This window comes from Oncorhynchus mykiss, chromosome 21 (assembly GCF_013265735.2).
Source record: "Oncorhynchus mykiss isolate Arlee chromosome 21, USDA_OmykA_1.1, whole genome shotgun sequence".
In the NCBI taxonomy this organism is placed as follows: domain Eukaryota; kingdom Metazoa; phylum Chordata; class Actinopteri; order Salmoniformes; family Salmonidae; genus Oncorhynchus; species Oncorhynchus mykiss.
In genome coordinates, this window is record NC_048585.1 from 2508571 (window position 1) to 2532531 (window position 23961).

At 43.3% G+C, this 23961-nt stretch overlaps 1 protein-coding gene and 9 non-coding genes across 11 annotated transcripts; all 10 read left to right on the top strand.

Annotated features, from left to right (window-relative positions):
• The first annotated feature begins 456 nt into the window (after positions 1-456).
• LOC110499733 (transmembrane protein 19) lies at positions 457-22887 on the top strand. Of its 2 annotated transcripts, XM_036956608.1 has the most exons (8): positions 457-825; positions 1216-1366; positions 2623-2736; positions 11452-11589; positions 11917-11993; positions 12122-12299; positions 20546-20755; positions 22685-22887. In XM_036956608.1, the coding sequence occupies exons 2-8, from the start codon at positions 1237-1239 to the stop codon at positions 22843-22845; spliced, it is 1008 nt and encodes a 335-aa protein (XP_036812503.1). In that variant the 5' UTR covers positions 457-825; positions 1216-1236; the 3' UTR covers positions 22846-22887. The 2 variants fall into 2 exon arrangements, with proteins under 2 accessions (XP_036812503.1, XP_036812504.1); XM_036956609.1 differs by lacking the exons at positions 457-825; positions 1216-1366; positions 11452-11589; ... (2 more) ...; positions 20546-20755; positions 22685-22887 and adding an exon at positions 3310-5774.
• trnak-cuu lies at positions 12682-12754 on the top strand. The gene has a single exon. It is a non-coding gene; the product is annotated as a tRNA-Lys (tRNA).
• On the top strand, positions 13234-13306 carry trnak-cuu. Its single transcript has one exon. It is a non-coding gene; the product is annotated as a tRNA-Lys (tRNA).
• On the top strand, positions 14542-14614 carry trnak-cuu. The gene has a single exon. It is a non-coding gene; the product is annotated as a tRNA-Lys (tRNA).
• trnak-cuu lies at positions 15880-15952 on the top strand. The gene has a single exon. It is a non-coding gene; the product is annotated as a tRNA-Lys (tRNA).
• On the top strand, positions 17586-17658 carry trnak-cuu. Its single transcript has one exon. It is a non-coding gene; the product is annotated as a tRNA-Lys (tRNA).
• trnak-cuu lies at positions 18358-18430 on the top strand. Its single transcript has one exon. It is a non-coding gene; the product is annotated as a tRNA-Lys (tRNA).
• On the top strand, positions 19067-19139 carry trnak-cuu. The gene has a single exon. It is a non-coding gene; the product is annotated as a tRNA-Lys (tRNA).
• trnak-cuu lies at positions 19660-19732 on the top strand. The gene has a single exon. It is a non-coding gene; the product is annotated as a tRNA-Lys (tRNA).
• Positions 20303-20375, top strand: trnak-cuu. Its single transcript has one exon. It is a non-coding gene; the product is annotated as a tRNA-Lys (tRNA).
• Positions 22888-23961: the final 1074 nt, after the last annotated feature.

Genomic DNA, 23961 nt, shown 5'->3' on the forward strand with positions numbered 1-23961 from the left:
ATTATTACTCGGAACAGTTTCACACATTTTCAACATATATTTTCCACACGCTTGACAAGCAGTTCCCTTATTCCAACACTTGACACTGTGCCTACGCATGTTTATGGCTGTGTGCGTACATTTACTCAGTCACGCTCAAGCAAACGTTCATATTGATTAATCTCACAATTTGCGTGGAAATTATCCCACGCGTGGTTTATGCACAGATTTGGTTGATACATGAGGCCCCTGAAATTCATGTTTAAATGTATGTAAGTAATACACGGATATCCTAATAGTGGAAAAAATAATCACATTAACGCTGAATAATATATTTGATTTTGTATTTATTACTCAAACGTATTGATGGATTTGTGTTTGGTGAATCATTTATTTTTGTGAAATATGAAGTTTTAATCTGACAGATTAGCGGAAGTACGCATGTATTTCTTAAAATCCACATCCGGTTCTCAGTCAACAATGAAAGTCAACTGCTGGGGAAATCATACGGGAATGTGGTATTTCATTATGTATCACGTTTTCTTAGTGAGTTGAGAAAATTGGTTAGGATTTCGACTTTCCCTGTCTTTGGTCCACACTCCAGTCCAGTTGGTGGCGGTAATGCACCTTAAAGTTGGTTTCCAACCGCCATATAAACTCCACAGAAGATGAACAACGAGTCCTGTGTTTTGAAATCTGACTCCGCTACAGGACTGTGACAGCTGTGAATCGTTTCATCTCGCTAAGTTATCTTATAGGGAGGGACAAGTTACATTAGCTAGTTGTATTGGCACTTCCCCACAATGGAAGAAGCAGGATACAAAGCCATGGCTTCGGCTACTTCAGGTGCAACCTTTACCCTATTTCCTTTAGCCCACTTTCCGACTTATTAGCTTGCTAGCTAGCTGCTAGTTCCACACCAGTAGACAGCTAACGTTAGCTAGCTAGTTGGCTAGCGACTTATGACGCTGTCCGGTCAGTCTTACGTGTTTAGGAGTAATGGCCTGGACCTACCTAGCCTGGGCAGCTGTTAGTGGGTTTATGATAGAGATCCATAAAGCCCACCAGCCGCTGCCCAGACTAGCCTGGTCCGAGGTCTGCCTGGTGTGTCAATGTGCCCACAGGAGTTGGCAAGACAGTACAAACAGACCTTGGACCAGGCTACTAGCTGTCCCCTGTAAGCCATCTGTCATATAACTAAACAAGTGCCCAAGGTAACGTCGATGACTTCCACAGGTTCTATTCACTTCTTCCACAATGATTTTTGAGGATGAGATACAAATGAAAGAATACCTCAAGATGATGACTGATATGATCGTGTTGTGTGCCACCCTGGCCATCTCCCTCTTCTTCTGGATAATTTCCATCACAGCCAGCACATATTTTGGTAAGAGACACTTGCGTGCGTGGACATGCTCACACACACACACATACCTTGTCAGTTATGTCCAGTGTTTTCCCTACCATTGTGGGTTATAAAAAGCTTGTTAACCCTTTAAAATAATAATAAATGTTCTGCATAAATGTAATCAGATCTTCATCGAAGTCCTACTCCTAATAATAGATCAAGTTCATCTGATTTAAATGAATAACACAAAAACAATTGTACTTTTGAATTTCTTTATGGAGAAAATTGATCTACCATTACATTTATTTGTGGGGAAAAAAGTATGTGAATCTCTAGATTAATGAGCTCAAAGTGGATTAAAGTAGTCAAAAGTTTAGTATTTGGTCCCATATAGAAGATGTTTCAGAACACTTCTAAATTAATCTTGATAGTGCCATGATTAAGAAAAAAAACACGAATGAATCATGAATACGGATGAGTGAGAAGTGTAGAGGCTGCAAAACATGCTCACATGCTCTCACCGTTACCCATAAGAGAGGAGAACATGTTTTGTTGCAGAAATAGAGACAATGCTAAAGGGTGCAAACTTTCTCTCAACACTATATAAGCAAGATAGGCCCCCCTTCCTAGCTCTGTTGCCCCCCCCCCTTCCTAGCTCTGTTGCTCCCCCCCTTCCTAGCTCTGTTACCCCCCCCCCCTTCCTAGCTCTGTTACCCCCCCTTCCTAGCTCTGTTGCCCCCCCCTTCCTAGCTCTGTTGCCCCCCCCTTCCTAGCTCTGTTGCCCCCCCTTCCTAGCTCTGTTGCCCCCCCTTCCTAGCTCTGTTGCCCCCCCCTTCCTAGCTCTGTTGCCCCCCCCTTCCTAGCTCTGTTGCCCCCCCCTTCCTAGCTCTGTTGCCCCCCCCCTTCCTAGCTCTGTTGCCCCCCCCCCTTCCTAGCTCTGTTGCCCCCCCCCTTCCTAGCTCTGTTCCCCCCCCCCCTTCCTAGCTCTGTTCCCCCCCCCCTTCCTAGCTCTGTTGCCCCCCCCCCCCCCTTCCTAGCTCTGTTGCCCCCCCCCCCCCCTTCCTAGCTCTGTTGCCCCCCCCTTCCTAGCTCTGTTGCTCCCCCCCCTCGCCGCCGCCGCCTAGTTCTGTTGCCCCCCCGCCTAAAAAAAGAGAGGTTTATATTCACCTCATTCCAGAATATAGACAAGGAGAGATGGTTTCAGTAGTAGATGTTTGTTAAAGAGGATGAAGCACGACTTGATGAAACACTGATTATTAGCTAGAGGTATAACCAAATTCAATGCATCATTCCAGGCACTCTCCAGCCGGTGTCTCCGTGGCGATGGTTGTTCTCCATCCTGGTTCCTCTGACTCTCACCACACGGGCCCTGAAGAAGAGGAGTCTGGACCACAGCGGAGCCCTGGGAGGTAAACAAACAATAGAACATAAATCAATGAATCAAAATAAAACCTTCCTGCTCAGGAGGTATTCTATGACTTTCAGCGGAAGAACTGCCCGTGTCTTCACCTTGTAGTTCTGTGTGTTTTAATCAATCAAAACGTGTTATGACAGCCTCACCTACATGTTAATTCCCACGGATGTGTTGTGCAACCAGAAGCACGCCCCTGCACTTACTTAGGCCTACTTCATGTAGGAATTCAGCAGGGAGAATATGTAGCAAATGAAAAAGATAACTTTTATAAACAGATATTTAAGTTAACCAGTCAGTTAATTCTTATTTACAATGACGGCCTACAGGGGAACAATGGGTTAACTGCCTTGTTCAGGGGCAGAACAACAGATTTTTACCTTGTCAGCTCGGGGATTCGATCCAGCAACCTTTCGTTTACTGGCCCAACGCTCTAACCACTAGGCTACCTGCCGCCCCAATATGACAAATATGGGGAAAAAAATAGTTGTTGTGTGTCTTCCACTATATTCTCAATCCCTCGTGGGACCAACTGCTTATCTATTGGTCCTGTGGTGACTCGCCTACTCAGGAATGGAAGGTGCTCAACCAACAAGTCTGAACGGTTTACAACGGCTGCCTGGGGGGGGGAATTACTTCCAGACTGAAGTACAGTCCTTCAGTGTAACCAGGTCTGCACACGGAATAGGAGCTTCCCTTAAACAGACTCACTTGGCGTTGAGGACTCTGGAGGACTGCTTTTCCTCCTTAAGGATTCGGACAGGATCAGGCTTTGACTGTAAAAAGGGGACAGGTTTTGCCAGTTCATATTATGGAAGAGGATCTTCTGAATGATAACTGCACAGCAGACAATCTGCCCTTGTATACATTCTACGCCTCTGTGATGATTGTGGAGTTCACCCTGGCTCTGCCTCTTAACCTCTCCGTGCTTTACCTCTTCATCTTCAAGCTGGAGTTCTGGAAACTGAACTCCAACAACCTTTTCCTGTTCAATCTCGTGTTGGCTGACCTTCTTCTGCTAGGCTGTTTGCCAGTGAACGCCTACAATTTTCTTCGCGGAGAGCGGCAGAGTGTGGACGGAAAGATCTGCAAAGCCATGCTCTTCATGCTGTTTCTGAACCGAGGCGCCAGTATCGGCTTCCTGGCTGTGATTTCACTCGATCGCTACTTCAACGTGGTTCATCCTGGGAACAAGGACTTTGTCCTCAAAAAGTCCCCTCATATATCTGTCGTCATCTGGCTAGTACTGCTCCCTTTGACTATCCCCACCATGCTGAAGACCGGCTGCTGTGGCAGTCATGGGGACATCACTGACACTCTGAGAGAGGTTGTGTTTTTCACCCAGATTCTCATCCCTTTCTTTGTGTTGGTGTACTGCACGGTCCGCATTGTCAACAGACTCAACAAGAAGACAGTAGGTGACCGGACCAAGCTGCGTCGAGCAGTGTTTCTGGTCACCTCTGTCATGCTGCTCTTTTCTTTCTGTTTCCTGCCTTGTACCATAGCTAGAATTGTTCTGTTGATTGTCAGAGCCATGGATTTAGAGAATGCTGAGAATATAGCTATTCAGGTCTATGATGGTTTCATAGTTTTTTCCCACATGGACTGTCTAGTGGACCCAATTGTGTACTGTTTAAGCAGCACTAAGTTCAAACACCTCTACCTGACAACGTATTGCCCCTGTCTACTGAGAAACAACGCAGAAACGGTTGAAAGAACAAACCCGACACGAACCAACTTAAATCTAAAACGCAACAACAACACACTGTAGCTAGTAGTCTAAAACGCAACAACAACACACTGTAGCTAGTAGTCTAAAACGCAACAACAACACACTGTAGCTAGTAGTCTAAAACGCAGCAACAACACACTGTAGCTAGTAGGTAATGATACTTCTGGGTGTGGGTGTGGTTGTGGTTGTGGGTGTGGTCGTGGGCGTGGCCACAGTTTTTAAAGAGTTTCTTGCAGTTATACACTTTCATGGGGCTGAGAATGTTTTTTATTTTTTATTTTAAAGATTATTTCCTGCAATTCTACACATTTTACCATGGCTTATGTCGTATAACTAAAACTTTGTTAAAACAAGTCTATGAGGCCCCATGCCAGGACATTTTTTAAAAACATTTTAGATTCTCTCTGACTGTGTAGTTTTTTTATTTTGGTGATGGTTAGTTCTCAAAGATGATCTTATTTAAAAAAGTTATCGCTCCGTTTATCTTTTCTACATACTTTCTATCTGGTTTTAGTCGTTTTAAGTTCACACTGAAAACGTTTTCACCATGTTGATCTGTTTTGATGTGGCGGCCCGCCGCTGCTAAATGAATATAGGGGAAGCACTGGCATGTTCAGCTTTTGTTTGCCAAATCAGACTGTGATTCAATACTGGTTTCTGTTCTGATCAGTCATCGGTTTCATTCACCTGTGATATCGTCATGTTACATATATCATCATGATGCTGTTACTAATGGTCTGTGTCAAATAAATATTATCCTCAAATGATGCTCCCATAAAAATGATTGTTACTACTACTACCACCAAGACAACAACAGCTGATAGGGGCTACCCCCTCCTCCCTTGGTGAGGTAAGACCACATTATATACTACTACTACTACTACTACTACTACCACCAAGACAACAACAGCTGATAGGAGCTACCCCCTCCTCCCTTGGAGAGGTAAGACCACATTATCTACTACTACTACTACTACTACTACTACCACCAAGACAACAACAGCTGATAGGAGCTACCCCCTCCTCCCTTGGAGAGGTAAGACCACATTATCTACTACTACTACTACTACTACTACTACTACTACTACTACCAAGACAACAACAGCTGATAGGAGCTACCCCCTCCTCCCTTGGAGAGGTAAGACCACATTATCTACTACTACTACTACTACTACTACTACTACTACTACTACTACTACTACTACTACCACCAAGACAACAACAGCTGATAGGAGCTACCCCCTCCTCCCTTGGAGAGGTAAGACCACATTATCTACTACTACTACTACTACTACTACTACTACTACTACTACTACCACCAAGACAACAACAGCTGATAGGAGCTACCCCCTCCTCCCTTGGAGAGGTAAGATCACACTACTACTACTACCACTACTACTACTACCACTACTACTAGTACTACAACAGCTGATAGGAGCTACCCCCTCCTCCCTTGGAGAGGTAAGACCACATTATATACTATTACTACTACTACTACCACTACTACTACTACCACTACTACTAGTACTACAACAGCTGATAGGAGCTACCCCCTCCTCCCTTGGAGAGGTAAGACCACATTATATACTATTACTACTAGTACTACTACTACTACCACTACTACTAGTACTACAACAGCTGATAGGAGCTACCCCCTCCTCGCTTGGAGAGGTAAGATCACACTACTACTACTACTACTACTACCACTACTACTAGTACTACAACAGCTGATAGGAGCTACCCCCTCCTCCCTTGGAGAGGTAAGACCACATTATATACTACTACTACTACTACTACTACTACTACTACTACTACTACTACTACTACTACTACTACTACCACCAAGACAACAACAGCTGATAGGGGCTACCCCCTCCTCCCTTGGAGAGGTAAGACCACATTACAGTTGAAGTCAGAAGTTTACATACACTTAGATTGTTAAAACTAGTTGTTCAACCACTCCACACATTTCTTGTTAACAAACTATAGTTTTGGCAAGTTGGTTAGGACATCTACTTTGTGCATGACACAAGTAATTTTTCCAGCAATTGTTTACAGACAGATTATTTCACTTATAATTCACTGTATCACAATTCCAGTGGGTCAGAAGTTTACATACACTAAGTTGACTGTGCCTTTAAACAGCTTGGAAAATTCCAGAAAATTATGTCATGGCTTTAGAAGCTTCTGATAGGCTAATTGACGTCATTTGAGTCGATTGGAGGTGTACATGTGGATGTATTTCAAGAACTACCTTCAAGCTCAGTGCCTCTTTGCTTGATATCATGGGAAAATCAAAAGAAATCAGCCAAGACCCCATAAAATAAATTGTAGACTTCCAGAAGTCTGGTTCAGCCTTGGGAGCAATTTCCAAATGCCTGAAGGTACCCCGTTCATCTTTACAAACAATAGTACACAAGTATAAACACCATGGGACCACGCAGCCGTCATACCGCTCAGGAAGGAGATGCGTTCTGTCTCCTGGAGATGAACATACTTTGTTGCGAAACGTGCAGATCAATCCCAGAACAACAGCAAAGGACCTTGTGAAGATGCTGGAGGAAGCAGATACAAAAGTATCTATATCCACAGTAAAACGAGTCCTATATCGACGTAACCTGAAAGGCCGCTCAGCAAGGAAGAAGCCACTGCTCCAAAACCACCATAAAAAAGCCAGACTACGGTTTGCAACTGCGCCTGGGGACAAAGATCGTACCATTTGGAGAAATATTCTCTGGTCTGATGAAACACAAATAGAACTGTTTGGCCATAATGACCATCGTTATGTTTGGAGGAAAAATGGGGAGGCTTGCAAGCCGAAGAACACCATCCCAATCGTGTAGCACGGGGGTGGCAGCATCATGTTGTGGGGGTGCTTTGCTGCAGGAGGGCCTGGTGCACCTCACAAAATAGATGGCATCTTGAGGGTGGAAAATGATGTGGATATATTGAAGCAACATCTCAAGACATCAGTCAGGAAGTTAAAGCTTGGTTGAAAATGGGTCTTCCAAATGGGCAATGACCCCAAGCATACTTCCAAATTATTGTCAGGAATTGTGAAAAACTGAGTTGAAATGTATTTGGCTACGGTGTATGTAAACTTCTGACTTCAACTGTATTTACTACTAGTACTACCACTACCTCTACTACTACAACTACTACTAGTACCACCACTACCACTACTACTACAACTACTACTAGTACCACCACTACCTCTACTACTACAACTACTACTAGTACCACCACTACCACTACTAGTACCACCACTACTACTACAACTACTACTAGTACCACCACTACCACTACTAGTACCACCACTACCACTACAACTACTACTAGTACCACCACTACCTCTACTACTACAACTACTACTAGTACCACCACTACCTCTACTACGACAACTACTACTAGTACCACCACTACCACTACTACTACAACTACTACTAGTACTACCACTACTACTAGCACTACCACTAGTACTATAACAGCTGATAGGAGCTACCCCCTCCATTGGAGAGGTAAGACCACATTAACTACTACTACTACCACCCTCCTCCTCCTCCATTGGAGAGGTAAGACCACATTAACTACTACCACCACCACCCTCCTCCTCCTCCATTGGAGAGGTAAGACCACATTAACTACTACTACTACCACTGTACATCTCATTTTATGATATCTATAATACTATTCAGTATCTACAGTGCATTCAGAAAGTATTCAGACCCCTTGATTTTTCCACATTTTTGTTACTTTACAGCCTTATTCTAAAATTGGTTAAATAGTTTTTTTTCCCTCAATCTACAAACACAATTACCTCATGACATCACAATAACCCATAATGACATCACAATACCACAGAACCTTTACTGAGTACTTTGTTAAAGCTTTGGCAGCGATAACAGCCTGAAGACTTATTGGGTATGCTGCTCTAAGCTTGGCACGCCTGTATTTGAGGAGTTTCTCCCATTCTTCTTCTCTGCAAGTGTGCCTTGAATTCTAAATAAATCACCAACCGTGTCACCAGCAACGCACCATCACACCAACACCTCCATGCATCACGTGGGAACGACACATGCAGAGATCATCTGTTCACCTCCTCCTCCATGCATCACGTGGGAACGACACATGCAGAGATCATCTGTTCACCTCCTCCATGCATCACGTGGAAACGACACATGCAGAGATCATCTGTTCACCTCCTCCATGCATCACGTGGGAACGACACATGCAGAGATCATCTGTTCACCTCCTCCTCCATGCATCACGTGGGAACGACACATGCAGAGATCATCTGTTCACCTCCTCCATGCATCACGTGGGAACCACACATGCGGAGATCATCTGTTCACCTACTCTGCGTCTCATAAAGACACAGCGGTTGGAACCAAAAATCTCAAATTTGGACTCTTCAGACCAAAGGACCGATTTCCACCGGTCTAATGTCCATTGCTCGTGTTTCTTGGCCCAAGCAAGTCTCTTCTTATTATTGGTGTCCTTTAGTAGTGGTTTCTTTGCAGCAATTCGACCATGAAGGCCTGATTCACACTGATGTGTTTTCTACTTAAACTCTGAAGCATTTATTTGGGATGCAATTTCTGAGGCTGGTAACTCTAATGAACTTATCCTCTGCAGCAGAGGTAACTCTGGGTCTTCCTTTCCTGTGGAGGTCCTCATGAGAGACAGTTTCATCATAGCTCTTGATGGTTTTTCGACTGCGCTTGAAAAAAACTTTCAAAGTTCTTGACATTTTCCAGATTGACTGACCTTCATGTCTTAAAGTAATGATGGACTGTCATTTGATTGGCTCAAAGGCATTAACAAGAAAATTAATTCCAAATATTAACTTTTTAACAAGGTACACCTGTTCATTGAAATGGATTCCAGGTGACTACCTCATGAAGCTGGTTGAGAGAATGCCAAGAGTGTGCAAAGCTGTCATCAAAGCAAAGTGTGGCTACTTTGAAGAATCTCAAATATAAAAACATATTTTGATTTAACACTTTTTTGGGTTACTACATGATTCCATTTGTATTATTTCATCGTCTAAAACTTTCGACTGGTACTGCATAATACTGTTTTGTACATGCTTTGTTTGTTGATGAAACAAACAGGACAATGTTCAATGTTTCCACATTTAATTAGTTATTTTGAATATGAAATGCCAACCAAATAAAGATTGCCATTTCAAAAGCAAAGACTGATTTGATAAAGTGAATGATTTTGCTGCAATGGAAACAAAGAAACATCAAGCAGAAACTGAGCATAAATGTTTTAAAACATCCTTAAAAAATATAATGTTTTATCTTCCTAATTTTTTAAAATGTGTGTATATATATTGATCCATCAAATCTCAAACTCACCCAACAAATTATTAGGGGAAAAAATTATTAAAGAGGTACTTTGGGATTTTGGTAAAGAGGCTCTTTGATGTACTTCCCCAGAGTCAGATGACCTCATACCATTTTTATGTCTCCGTGTCCAGTATGAGGGAAGTTTACATGTAGTTTCGTGAGCCAAAGCTAACTAGCATCACCCATATACTTCAAAGCAATGTGCTATCTACATCTTAACTTCCTTTATACTGGACATAATGTTATCCGAGAGTTCATCGGACTCTGGGGAAGTACATAAAGGGCCTCATTGCCAAAATCCCAAGTATCAGTTTATTTAAGAGTCTCTGTTGGGTGTTTCAATGCTATTATTCATTCTAAGATGCATTCCACACAGTTCCAGCAGCCCCAGGCGTGTGCGTGTGAGAAGAGGGTTTGCCCCGGACGTCAGTCGCACGTTAGCCAGGCCATCAGCAGTCCTCGTGATCTGGATCTGAGAGGAATTAATTAGTCACCATTCTTTTAATCAGGGTCTGTGCTGAATCACATTATTCAACTGACTAAAGCAGTTTATTCATGTACTAATTGGTACATTCCACAGCAGAATAGCCCATAAATATTTTTTGGTATAGCGGATTGTTCTGGCAATTCTCACATAGAAACTGTGAGGAATGTTCTTTTGACATTTTGTATCCCAAACTATTTTTCAAGAAAATCATGAGGGAGGTGTTTAATTTGAGGCTCTTTTTAAACCTATCCATGCCTCCTGTAAGACCCTATGACCCTTGAACCGTACATGATACAGACAACATCTTGGAGTCAATATACTCCGTGTCCTCTCAAATATGGAGTACATCTAGATTCAGAAATAAATGTTATCACATTTACTTTACCCAACATAACAAAAAATATGAATATTAATTCAACAATATACTCCTCAAAGTGGGTTCTCTGGTACTTTTGAAGATAAAACCCATTTTATACATAGAAAATGTGCATTCTAGGTAATTGACCAATGACATGATTGCACATTCAGCAAATCACCAGCAGGGGGAGTTTCAAGAAAACAACCGTTTTCCCTCCATTCACTGTGTTGGTGTTCATAAACTGTATCATAACTTAAATCAGCAGAGCTCTGGTAATGTGGTGTATTTGTAGAGTATATTGTTCCAAACAATGTCTTTTAAAATTAACTAAATCAAAAAAAAGTTACTTTTCAGATATCCATATGAATATTTAATGTTGAATAATAAATGAATGTAAAAAGAATTATAAAAAATAAAAAATCAAGACATAGCCATATGGCACACTATAAGGAGTATATTGACAACAAGATGTCTGTATCGTGTACAGTTCACAGATCATAGGGTCTTACAGGAGGCATATATACAGTAGGTCTAAAAAGGGCATAAAATGGCCACTTTCATCATGATTTTCTCAAACATACCGAGAGAGTAGAGGTTCTGTAGTACTGTTCTGATAAGGTAGTTTAGACCTAGTTTGTAACCTGGTCCCAGATCTGTTAGAGCCGGCTCCCGTGGTCATAACAACGGCCCAAAGAGTTGGCTATGAACAAGTACAAACAGATCTGGGATCAGGTAAGAGTGAGTTGTATTGTTTTCATGCTTTTGTTCCCTGTCCCCTACAGCCCTGTTGGTCGGCTTCATTCTCACCATGGCCAACATGAGTTTCTTCTCTGCCCTGCTGGCTTTCTTCATCACTTCCTCCAAGCTGACACGCTGGAAAGAAGACGTCAAGAAGAAACTAGACTCTGACTATAAAGAAGGTAACGAGTTACAGCGGCTAGGCCAGCGGCTAGGCCAGCGGCTAGGCCAGCGGCTAGGCCAAATGACTCTCAAGAGATAGTCAGGCCACACTTCAGTAAGCAACAGCCTGCTACTGGATTGCATAGTCTACCTCAGTCAGTAATATCTGGTTTAAAAAAATCAAAAAATAAAACACCTGCTTATGTAATTTGTCCTTAAAGGGACAGTTCACCTGTTTTGAAGTGTATCTTATTTAACAAGGAAACCCACCCCCGGGGAAGTCAAAAGGAAGTGAAACATTTTGGAGGTGAACTATCATTTTAATGTGCGTCCCCTTTGCCCTCCAGGTGGTCAGAGGAACTGGGTGCAGGTGTTCTGTAACGGTGGTGTCCCCACAGAGCTGGCGCTGCTATATATGATCGAGGTCAATCAATCAATCAGTCAATGAATTATATATTTGAATACATATAACAGCTGCCTCAGCCAAGTGAGCCGGCCACACATGTCACTCATCTGAGGTTATTTCCTTTGTGTGGTCCTGGTTCTAATCAGGTGGGTCCAGGGGAGATGCCGGTGGACTTTGGGAAGCAGTACTCAGCCTCCTGGATGAGTCTGTCTCTGCTGGGGGCCTTGGCCTGCTCTACGGGGGACACCTGGGCTTCAGAGGTGGGGCCCGTCCTCAGTCAGACCAAACCCCGCCTCATCACCTCCTGGAGAGAGGTCCCTACAGGTACACACACACACACACCTGGGCATCAGAGGTGAGGCCCGCCCTCAGTCAGACCAAACCCAGGCTCATCACCTACATAAAGGGCCATAGAGAGAGAGAGAGAGTGTGTGTGTGTGTGTGTGTGTGTGTGTGTGTGTGTGTGTGTGTGTGTGTGTGTGTACACTACCGTTGAAAAGTTGGGGTTCACTTAGAAATGTTGTTTGTGTGAAAATTGTTTTTTTAAATACATTTTTTGGTCCATTTAAAATAATATCAAATTGATCAGAAATACAATGTGTAGACAGTTAATGTTGTACATTACTATTGTAGCTGGAAATGGCTGATTTATATTGGTTCAGACCCTGTGAGGTCTGTATGTGGGTGGTGTTATATAGTGAGGCAAGCCCGGCTAGCTCAGTCGGTAGAGCATGAGACTCTTAATCTCAGGGTCGTGGGTTCGAGCCCCACGTTGGGCGCTGACCTTTTGATTTAAATGCGAGCAAATCAGATGTGTTATTTACCAACCTGGTCTGACAGTTATTACATGTTGGGCTGGTGTTATTTACCAACCTGGTCTGACAGTTATTACATGTTGGTGTGTTATTTACCAACCTGGTCTGACAGTTATTACATGTTGGTGTGTTATTTACCAACCTGGTCTGACAGTTATTACATGTTGGTGTGTTATTTCCCAACCTGGTCTGACAGTTATTACATGTTGGTGTGTTATTTACCAACCTGGTCTGACAGTTATTACATGTTGGTGTGTTATTTACCAACCTGGTCTGATAGTTATTACATGTTGGTGTGTTATTTCCCAACCTGGTCTGATAGTTATTACATGTTGGTGTGTTATTTCCCAACCTGGTCTGATAGTTATTACATGTTGGTGTGTTATTTACCAACCTGGTCTGATAGTTGTGTTATTTTGGGATGTTGTGGGTGGTATCTCCAAGCCCGGCTAGCTCAGTCGGTAGAGCATGAGACTCTTAATCTCAGGGTCGTGGGTTCGAGCCCCACGTTGGGCGCTGAGCTTTTGATTTAAATGCGAGCAAATCAGATGTGTTATTTACCAACCTGGTCTGACAGTTATTACATGTTGGGCTGGTGTTATTTACCAACCTGGTCTGACAGTTATTACATGTTGGTGTGTTATTTACCAACCTGGTCTGACAGTTATTACATGTTGGTGTGTTATTTACCAACCTGGTCTGACAGTTATTACATGTTGGGCTGGTGTTATTTACCAACCTGGTCTGACAGTTATTACATGTTGGTGTGTTATTTACCAACCTGGTCTGACAGTTATTACATGTTGGTGTGTTATTTCCCAACCTGGTCTGACAGTTATTACATGTTGGTGTGTTATTTACCAACCTGGTCTGACAGTTATTACATGTTGGTGTGTTATTTACCAACCTGGTCTGATAGTTATTACATGTTGGTGTGTTATTTCCCAACCTGGTCTGATAGTTATTACATGTTGGTGTGTTATTTCCCAACCTGGTCTGATAGTTATTACATGTTGGTGTGTTATTTACCAACCTGGTCTGACAGTTATTACATGTTGGTGTGTTATTTACAACCTGGTCTGAGTTATTACATGTTGGTGTGTTATTTACCAACCTGGTCTGACAGTTATTACATGTTGGTGTGTTATTTACCAACCTGGTCTGACAGTTATTACATGTTGGGCTGGTGTTATTTACCAACCTGGTCTGACAGTTATTACATGTTGGTGTGTTATTTACCAACCTGGTCTGACAGTTATTACATGTTGGTGTGTTATTTCCCAACCTGGTCTGACAGTTATTACATGTTGGTGTGTTATTTACCAACCTGGTCTGACAGTTATTACATGTTGGTGTGTTATTTACAACCTGGTCTGAGTTATTACATGTTGGTGTGTTATTTACCAACCTGGTCTGACAGTTATTACATGTTGGTGTGTTATTTACCAACCTGGTCTGACAGTTATTACATTTTGGTGTGTTATTTACCAACCTGGTCTGACAGTTATTACATGTTGGTGTGTTATTTACCAACCTGGTCTGACAGTTATTACATGTTGGTGTGTTATTTACCAACCTGGTCTGACAGTTATTACATGTTGGTGTGTTATTTACCAACCTGGTCTGTCAGTTATTACATGTTGGTGTGTTATTTACCAACCTGGTCTGACAGTTATTACATGTTGGTGTGTTATTTACCAACCTGGTATAACAGTTGTGTTATTTTAGGATGTTGTGGTTTGTATCTTCAAGCCCGGCTAGCTCAGTCGGTAGAGCATGAGACTCTTAATCTCAGGGTCGTGGGTTCGAGCCCCACGTTGGGCGTTGACCTTTTAATTTGGATACCATTGATCCTCAGAGGCTTGGGGCTCGTTTCCTGGACACAGATTATAGTCCTCCACTGAAAAGCACTACCTCTGAACAATATCAAATGGACATGTTTTTTTAGACTAGGACTTCATGGGTGTCTGGGAAACCAGCCTTCGAGGTATAGTGGTTAATACACATGCAACATAGATGACCAGTATTGGTTGACTGTGTTGCTTCATCACCCTAGGGGTAAGTACTAGGGTGATGAAATAGAGGACTGTTGAAATCCAAGAGGCAAGGTTGGTTCACACCCTGAGATCTGTCAGTGAGCAAGGTTGGTTCACGCCCTGTGAGGTCTGTCAGTGGGCAGTGTTGGTTCAGACCCTGTGAGGTCTGTCAATGGGCAGGGTTGGTTCAGACCCTGTGAGGTCTGTCAGTGGGCAGGGTTGGTTCAGACCCTGTGAGGTCTGTCAGTGGGCATGGTTGGTTCAGACCCTGTGAGGTCTGTCACTGAGCAGGGTTGGTTCAGACCCTGTGAGGTCTGTCACTGAGCAGGGTTGGTTCAGACCCTGAGGTCTGTCACTGAGCAGGGATGGTTCAGACCCTGAGGTCTGTCACTGAGCAGGGTTGGTTCAGACCCTGTGAGGTCTGTCAAGGTGCAGGGTTTGTTCAGACCCAACGAGGTCTTTATGTCGATGGGGTTAAATAGTGATGCAAGCCCGGCTAGCTCAGTCGGTAGAGCATGAGACTCTTAATCTCAGGGTCGTGGGTTCGAGGTATAGTGGTTAATACACATGCAACATAGATGACCAGTATTGGTTGACTGTGTTGCTTCATCACCCTAGGGGTAAGTACTAGGGTGATGAAATAGAGGACTGTTGAAATCCAAGAGGCAAGGTTGGTTCACACCCTGAGATCTGTCAGTGAGCAAGGTTGGTTCACGCCCTGTGAGGTCTGTCAGTGGGCAGTGTTGGTTCAGACCCTGTGAGGTCTGTCAATGGGCAGGGTTGGTTCAGACCCTGTGAGGTCTGTCAGTGGGCAGGGTTGGTTCAGACCCTGTGAGGTCTGTCAGTGGGCATGGTTGGTTCAGACCCTGTGAGGTCTGTCACTGAGCAGGGTTGGTTCAGACCCTGTGAGGTCTGTCACTGAGCAGGGTTGGTTCAGACCCTGAGGTCTGTCACTGAGCAGGGTTGGTTCAGACCCTGTGAGGTCTGTCAAGGTGCAGGGTTTGTTCAGACCCAACGAGGTCTTTATGTCGATGGGGTTAAATAGTGATGCAAGCCCGGCTAGCTCAGTCGGTAGAGCATGAGACTCTTAATCTCAGGGTCGTGGGTTCGAGCCCCACGTTGGGCGCTGACCTTTAGATTTGAAAGCCTTTCTTCTGATAAATGCGAGCAAATTTTATTTGTGTTTGTGTGATATGATACACAGTACCAGTCAAAAGTTTACTCACCTACTCATTCAAGGGTTTATTTTTAATACATTTACAACTATTTCTCCATACCTGTTTTCGCGTTGTCATTATGGAGTATTATGTGTAGATTGCTGAGGATATTTTATTTAATCCATTTGAGAATAACGCTGTAAGGGAACACATTTGGGGGAAAACCAAGGAATCTGAATACTTTTTGAAGGCACTTGGATATAAGCAATGAGTAATGACTAAACTAATGTTTATAATGGTGTTTTTATGCTTTATCATGGCTTTTTTCCTATCACAAGTGGAGGATCAGGGTATAGGACAGGACCAAAGGTCATGTCATGCTGCCATGAAGTTTGTTAACAGGAAGTTAAAGGATTTCTGCATATTCAGGCTACGTCTGGTAGGCTCTGTCTCTCAACGGGGGGGATCATGAGACATTTTGGACCGTGGCTTTCAGCCCCACACTTTGTCTAAGTCCCAATGGAACAAATACCCTGGTCAAAAGTAGTGCACTATATAGGGAATAGGGTGCCATTTGAGTTGCACGACTGTATGTAGAAAGAAGGTAATTACGTTTGAGAGTTGAGAGTTGTTACTGTCTCTAGACTAGTTATTTACTAACCTGGTCTGACAGTTATTACATGTTGGTGTGTTATTTACCAACCTGGTCTGATAGTTATTACATGTTGGTGTGTTATTTACCAACCTGGTCTGACAGTTATTACATGTTGGTGTGTTATTTACCAACCTGGTCTGACAGTTATTACGTGTTGGTGTGTTATTTACCAACCTGGTCTGACAGTTATTACATGTTGGGTTGGTGTGTTATTTACCAACCTGGTCTGACAGTTATTACATGTTGGTGTGTTATTTACCAACCTGGTCTGACAGTTATTACGTGTTGGTGTGTTATTTACCAACCTGGTCTGACAGTTATTACATGTTGGTGTGTTATTTACCAACCTGGTCTGACAGTTATTACATGTTGGTGTGTTATTTACCAACCTGGTCTGACAGTTATTACATGTTGGTGTGTTATTTACCAACCTGGTCTGACAGTTATTACATGTTGGTGTGTTATTTACCAACCTGGTCTGACAGTTATTACATGTTGGTGTGTTATTTACCAACCTGGTCTGTCAGTTATTACATGTTGGTGTGTTATTTACCAACCTGGTCTGACAGTTATTACACGTTGGTGTGTTATTTACCAACCTGGTCTGACAGTTATTACATGTTTGTGTGTTATTTACCAGCCTGGTCTGTCAGTTATTACATGTTGGGTTGGTGTGTTATTTACCAACCTGGTCTGTCAGTTATTACATGTTGGTGTGTTATTTACCAACCTGGTCTGATAGTTATTACATGTTGGTGTGTTATTTACCAACCTGGTCTGTCAGTTATTACATGTTGGTGTGTTATTTCCCAACCTGGTCTGACAGTTATTACATGTTGGTGTGTTATTTACCAACCTGGTCTGACAGTTATTACATGTTGGTGTGTTATTTACCAACCTGGTGTGACAGTTGTGTTATTTTGGGATGTTGTGGGTTGTATCTCCAAGCCTGGCTAGCTCAGTCGGTAGAGCATGAGACTCTTAATCTCAGGGTCGTGGGTTCGAGCCCCACGTTGGGCGCTGACCTTTTGATTTGGATACCATTGATCCTCAGAGGCTTGGGGCTCGTTTCCTGGACACAGATTATAGTCCTCCACTGGAAAGCACTACCTCTGAACAATATCAAATGGACATGTTTTCTAGACTAGGACTTCATGGGTGTCTGGGAAACCAGCCTTAGAGGTATAGTGGTTAATACACATGCAACATAGATGACCAGTATTGGTTGACTGTGTTGCTTCATCACCCTAGGGATAAGTACTAGGGTGATGAAATAGAGGACTGCTGAAATCCAAGAGGCAAGGTTGGTTCACCCTGAGATCTGTCAATGGGCAGGGTTGGTTCATACCCTGTGAGATCTGTCAGTGAGCAGGGTTGGTTCATACCCTGAGATCTGTCAGTGAGCAAGGTTGGTTCACACCCTGAGATCTGTCAGTGAGCAAGGTTGGTTCACGCCTTGTGAGGTCTGTCAGTGGGCAGGGTTGGTTCACGCCTTGTGAGGTCTGTCAGTGGGCAGGGTTGGTTCAGACCCTGTGAGGTCTGTCAGTGGGCATGGTTGGTTCAGACCCTGTGAGGTCTATCAAGGTGCAGGGTTTGTTCAGACCCAACGAGGTCTGTCAAGGTGCAGGGTTGGTTCAGACCCAACGAGGTCTGTCAAGGTGCAGAGTTTGTTCAGACCCAACGAGGTCTGTATGTGGGTGGTGTTTTGTAGTGATGCAAGCCCGGCTAGCTCAGTCGGTAGAGCATGAGACTCTTAATCTCAGGGTCGTGGGTTCGAGCCCCACGTTGGGCGCTGACCTTTAGATTTGAAAGCCTTTCTTCTGATAAATGCGAGCAAATTTTATTTGTGTTTGTGTGATATGATACACAGTACCAGTCAAACGTTGACTCACCTACTCATTCAAGGGTTTATTTTTAATACATTTACAACTATTTCTCCATACCTGTTTTCGCGTTGTCATTATGGAGTATTATGTGTAGATTGCTGAGGATATTTTATTTAATCCATTTGAGAATAACGCTGTAAGGGAACACATTTGGGGGAAAACCAAGGGGTCTGAATACTTTTTGAAGGCACTTGGATATAAGCAATGAGTAATGACTAAACTAATGTTTATAATGCTGTTTTTATGCTTTGTAATGGCTTTGTCCTATCACAAGTGGAGGATCAAGGTATAGGACAGGATCAAAGGTCATGCCATGCTGCCATGAAGCTTGTTAACAGGAAGTTAAAGGATTTCTGCATATTCAGGCTACGTCTGGTAGGCTCTGTCTCTCAACAGGGGGGATCATGAGACATTTTGGACCATGGCTTTCAGCCCAACCTTACAGGGTCTGAACCAACCCTGCTCAGTGACAGACCTCACAGGGTTTACCAACCTGGTCTGACAGTTGTGTTATTTTGGGATGTTGTGGGTGGTATCTCCAAGCCTGGCTAGCTCAGTCGTTAGAGCATGAGACTCTTAATCTCAGGGTCGTGGGTTCGAGCCCCACGTTGGGCGATAAGCTTTTGATTTGGATACCATTGATCCTCAGAGGCTTGGGGCTCGTTTCCTGGACACAGATTATAGTCCTCCACTGAAAAGCACTACCTCTGAACAATATCAAATGGACATGTTTTCTAGACTAGGACTTCATGGGTGTCTGGGAAACCAGCCTTAGAGGTATAGTGGTTAATACACATGTAACATAAATGACCAGTATTGGTTGACTGTGTAGCTTCATCACCCTAGGGATAAGTACATGGGTGATGAAATAGAGGACTGCTGAAATCCAAGAGGCAGTGTTTGTTCACACCCTGAGATCTGTCAGTAGGCAGGGTTGGCGCACGCCCTGTGACGTCTGTCAATGTGCAGGGTTTGTTCTTGCCCTGTGAGGTCTGTCAGTGGGCAGGGTTGGTTCAGACCCTTTGAGGTCTGTCAATGGCCAGGGTTGGTTCAGACCCTTCGAGGTCTGTCAATGGGCAGGGTTGGTTCAGACCCTGTGAGGTCTGTATTTGGGTGTTGTTATATAGTGAGGCAGGCCCGGCTAGCTCAGTCGGTAGAGCATGAGACTCTTAATCTCAGGGTCGTGGGTTCGAGCCCCACGTTGGGCGCTAACCTTTTGATTTGAAAGCCTTTCTTCTGATAAATGCGAGCAAATCAAATGTTATTTCTCACATGCTCCGATTACAACAGATAGACCTTACATTGAAATGCTTCCTGACAAGGTCTTAACCAACAATGCAGATCAACAAATAGAGTTAAGAAAATATTAACTAAATAAAACTAAAGTAAAAAAGGAAATTAAATGTAACCTTAAAGAACAATAACGAGGCTATATACAGGGGCACCGGTTCATCAGACACCAGAGGCTTGGTTGCAAAGAAAGTCAATAATCTGTCGACTGACTGTTCAGTCAACAACTTTTCACATTGAGTTAGAGAATAAAAGACTGTGGGTGAAATGTAGAAGGGGACATGGTTGGAGTCGGACATGATTTACATTACATTTCAATGAACTATCTATTGACAGTGTGTCTCCACTAACAATTATTCACAGTGTTGTGTAAAAAGAGCCCAACAGTAACTGACTGTGGCAGGTGATGTGAAAACTAGAAGGGGGGGGGCGGAGTTCTTGACTCATTTTGACATTCCTATGTGCTGGGGAATTCCAGCTACCCTCAGGCCCGGCTAGCTCAGTCGGTAGAGCATGAGACTCTTAATCTCAGGGTCGTGGGTTCGAGCCCCACGTTGGGCGGTTGTGTTTTGCGTTAAGTGCTAGCCTCTGAGACAGACTTTGACGCAGTTTCAAAGTAGATCCATTAATCACTTCCTGTAAATAGTGTAGTCTTGCTGCATCCTGTTCCTAACAATGCTCCTCCCCATGAGACTAGTGAAACTAAATGGTGTTAACTGTTCTTTTCACAGGGACCAATGGAGGAGTGACCCCAGTGGGTCTACTGGCTAGCTTCCTGGGGGGCCTGGCAGTGGGCGTGGCTTACTATATCTCTCAGATCCTATTGGTCCGTGACCTGCACCTGGCTGATCCCCAGTGGCCAATCATAATCTATGGAGCCATGGCTGGCCTAATGGGGTCCATGTTGGACTCTGTCCTGGGAGCACACTGGCAGTACTCAGGTGGGTCTGTCAACGATGAGTTATTAATGTGTTATTATCAGGGATTAGTTATGTTATTATCAGGGATTAGATATGTTATTATCAGGGATTAGTTATGTTATTATCAGGGATTAGTTATGTTATTATCAGGGATTAGATATGTTATTATCAGGGATTAGATATGTTATTATCAGGGATTAGATATGTTATTATCAGGGATTAGTTATGTTATTATCAGGGATTAGATATTCACGTTTTCATCAGGGATTAGTTATGTTATTATCAGGGATTAGATATTCACGTTTTCATCAGGGATTAGATATGTTATTATCAGGGATTAGATATTCACATTTTCATCAGGGATTAGATATGTTATTATCAGGGATTAGATATTCACGTTTTCATCAGGGATTAGATATGTTATTATCAGGGATTAGATATTCACGTTTTCATCAGGGATTAGATATGTTATTATCAGGGATTAGATATTCACGTTTTCATCAGGGATTAGTTATTCACATTTTCATCAGGGATTAGATATTCACGTTATTATCAGGGAAAAGTATAAATAACTAACTTCAGATATAGATTATATACTGTGCATTCAGACCCCTCATCTTTTTTCACATTTTGTTCTAAAATAGATTTTTTAAAAGTCAATCTACACACAATGCCCCATAATGACAAAGCAAACACTGTTTTGTAGAAATTTGAGCAAATATATAAAAAAATATATATATATATATAATTTACATAAGTATTCAGACCCTTTACTCAGTACTTTGTTGAAGCACCTTTGGCAGCGATTACAGCCTTGATTGTTCTGGGGTATGACGCTACAAGCTTGGCACACCTGTATTTGGGGAGTTTCTCCCATTATTCTCTGCAGATCCTCTCAAGCGCTGTCAGGTTGGATGGGGAGCGTCACTGCACAGCTATTTTTTAGGTCTCCAGAGATGTTCGATCAGGTTCAAGTCTGGGCTCTGGCTGGGCCACTAAAGGACATTCAGAGACTTTTCCCGAAGCCATGTTGTCTTGGCTGTGTGCTTAGGGTCATTGTCCTGTTGGAAGGTGAAATTTGGCCCCAGTCTGAAGTCCTGAGTGCTCTGGAGCAGGTTTTCATCAAGGATCTCTCTGTACTTTGCTCTGTTCATCTTTCCCTCGATCCGGACTAGTCTCCCAGTCCCTGTCGCTGAAAAACATCTCTACATCATGATGCTGCCACCACCATGCTTCACCGTAGGGATGGTAACAGGTTTCCTCCAGATGTGACGCTTGGCATTCAGGCCAAATAGTTCAATCTTGGTTTCATCAGACCAGAGAATCTGGTTTCTCATGGTACCCTTCCCCAGATCTGTGCCTTGACACAATCCTGTCTCTGAGCTCTACGGACAGTTACCATGACCGTGCGGCTTGGTTTTTGCTCTGACATGCATTGTTAACTGTGGAACCTTTTATATAGACAGGTGTGTTCCTTTCCAAATCATGTCCAATCAATTGAATTTACCAGATGTGGACTCCAATCAAGTTGTAGAAACATGTCAAGGATGATAAATGGAAACAGGATTCATCTGAGCTCAATTTCGAGTCTCATAGCAAATTAGGTATCTGTTTATTTTTTTTATACATTTGCAAAAATGTCTAAAAACCTGTTTTCACTTTGTCGTTATGGGGTATTGTGTGTAGATATATATTTTTATTCTTCTTAATTTAATACATTTTAGATAATGGCTGAAACAAAATGTGGAAAAAAGTCAAGGGGTCTGAATAATTTCTGAATGCACTGTATATGTTATTCATTTATTTGGATAAAAATTATTTATAGATGTTTGATATCCAAGTATTAGCAGGTGCTTGAAGCGTCTTTCTTGAATTTAAAACATTGCAGTCATTTAAAAAATAAAATGTCTTCTCCACTCTCACGGCTGTATGATGTCCTTTCTTCTTCAGGTTATGACGTAAGCCTCGGAAAGGTTGTCAACTGTGCGTCTGTGACAACTAAGAGGATATGTGGGAAGCCTATCCTGGACAACAATGGCGTTAACCTCTTCTCTTCCATCATTGTAGCTCTGGTACTTCCTGGTGTTGCGTGGAGCTTCTGGCCTCACTAGGGAAGGAACTCTTGTGCGCTTCCCTGATTTTGTATTTTGTCCCCCCCAAAAAAAGAAGAATGTTTTTGCTTGTTGTCTCGAAGTCTAGTGTTTTATACTTGACCTAGTATGGTGTAGCTTGCTGTCTAAGGAAATACAGTTACCATGCTACAACTCACCTTTACAACTCTGTGTTTGCCTTTATGGTCATACATTTGTTGATCTTAGTTTAATCATCGAGATTTCAGTTGTTTCCTAAAATGCATTAAGTGCATGGACTATAGGAGAGTCATTTCTTGTTGGTTTGATTGATTGAATATTTTTGCTAAACTTGTTGTAATACTCTTGAATAGGCCTACACCCTCCACTAGAGAAGGGATGGGGTAGGGGTGAGAGAAGCCTACACCCTACACTAGAGAAGGGATGGGGTAGGGGTGAGAGAAACCTACACCCTACACTAGAGAAGGGATGGGGTAGGGGTGAGAGAAGCCTACACCCTACACTAGAGAAGGGATGGGGTAGGGGTGAGAGAAGCCTACACCCTACACTAGAGAAGGGATGGGGTAGGGGTGAGAGAAACCTACACCCTACACTAGAGAAGGGATGGGGTAGGGGTGAGAGAAGCCTACACCCTACACTAGAGAAGGGATGGGGTAGGGGTGAGAGAAGCCTACACCCTACACTAGAGAAGGAATGGGGTAGGGGTGAGAGAAGCCTACACCCTACACTAGAGAAGGGATGGGGTAGGGGTGAGAGAAACCTACACCCTACACTAGAGAAGGGATGGGGTAGGGGTGAGAGAAGCCTACACCCTACACTAGAGAAGGGAAGGGGTAGGGTTGAGAGAAGCATACACCCTACACTAGAGAAGGGGTGAGAGAAACCTACACCCTACACTAGAGATGGGATGGGGTAGGGGTGAGAGAAGCCTACACCCTACACTAGAGACGGGATGGGGTAGGGGTGAGAGAAGCCTACACCCTACACTAGAGAAGGGATGGGGTAGGGGTGAGAGAAACCTACACCCTACACTAGAGAAGGGATGGGGTAGGGGTGAGAGAAACCTACACCCTACACTAGAGAAGGGATGGGGTAGGGGTGAGAGAAGCCTACACCCTAAACTAGAGAAGGGATGGG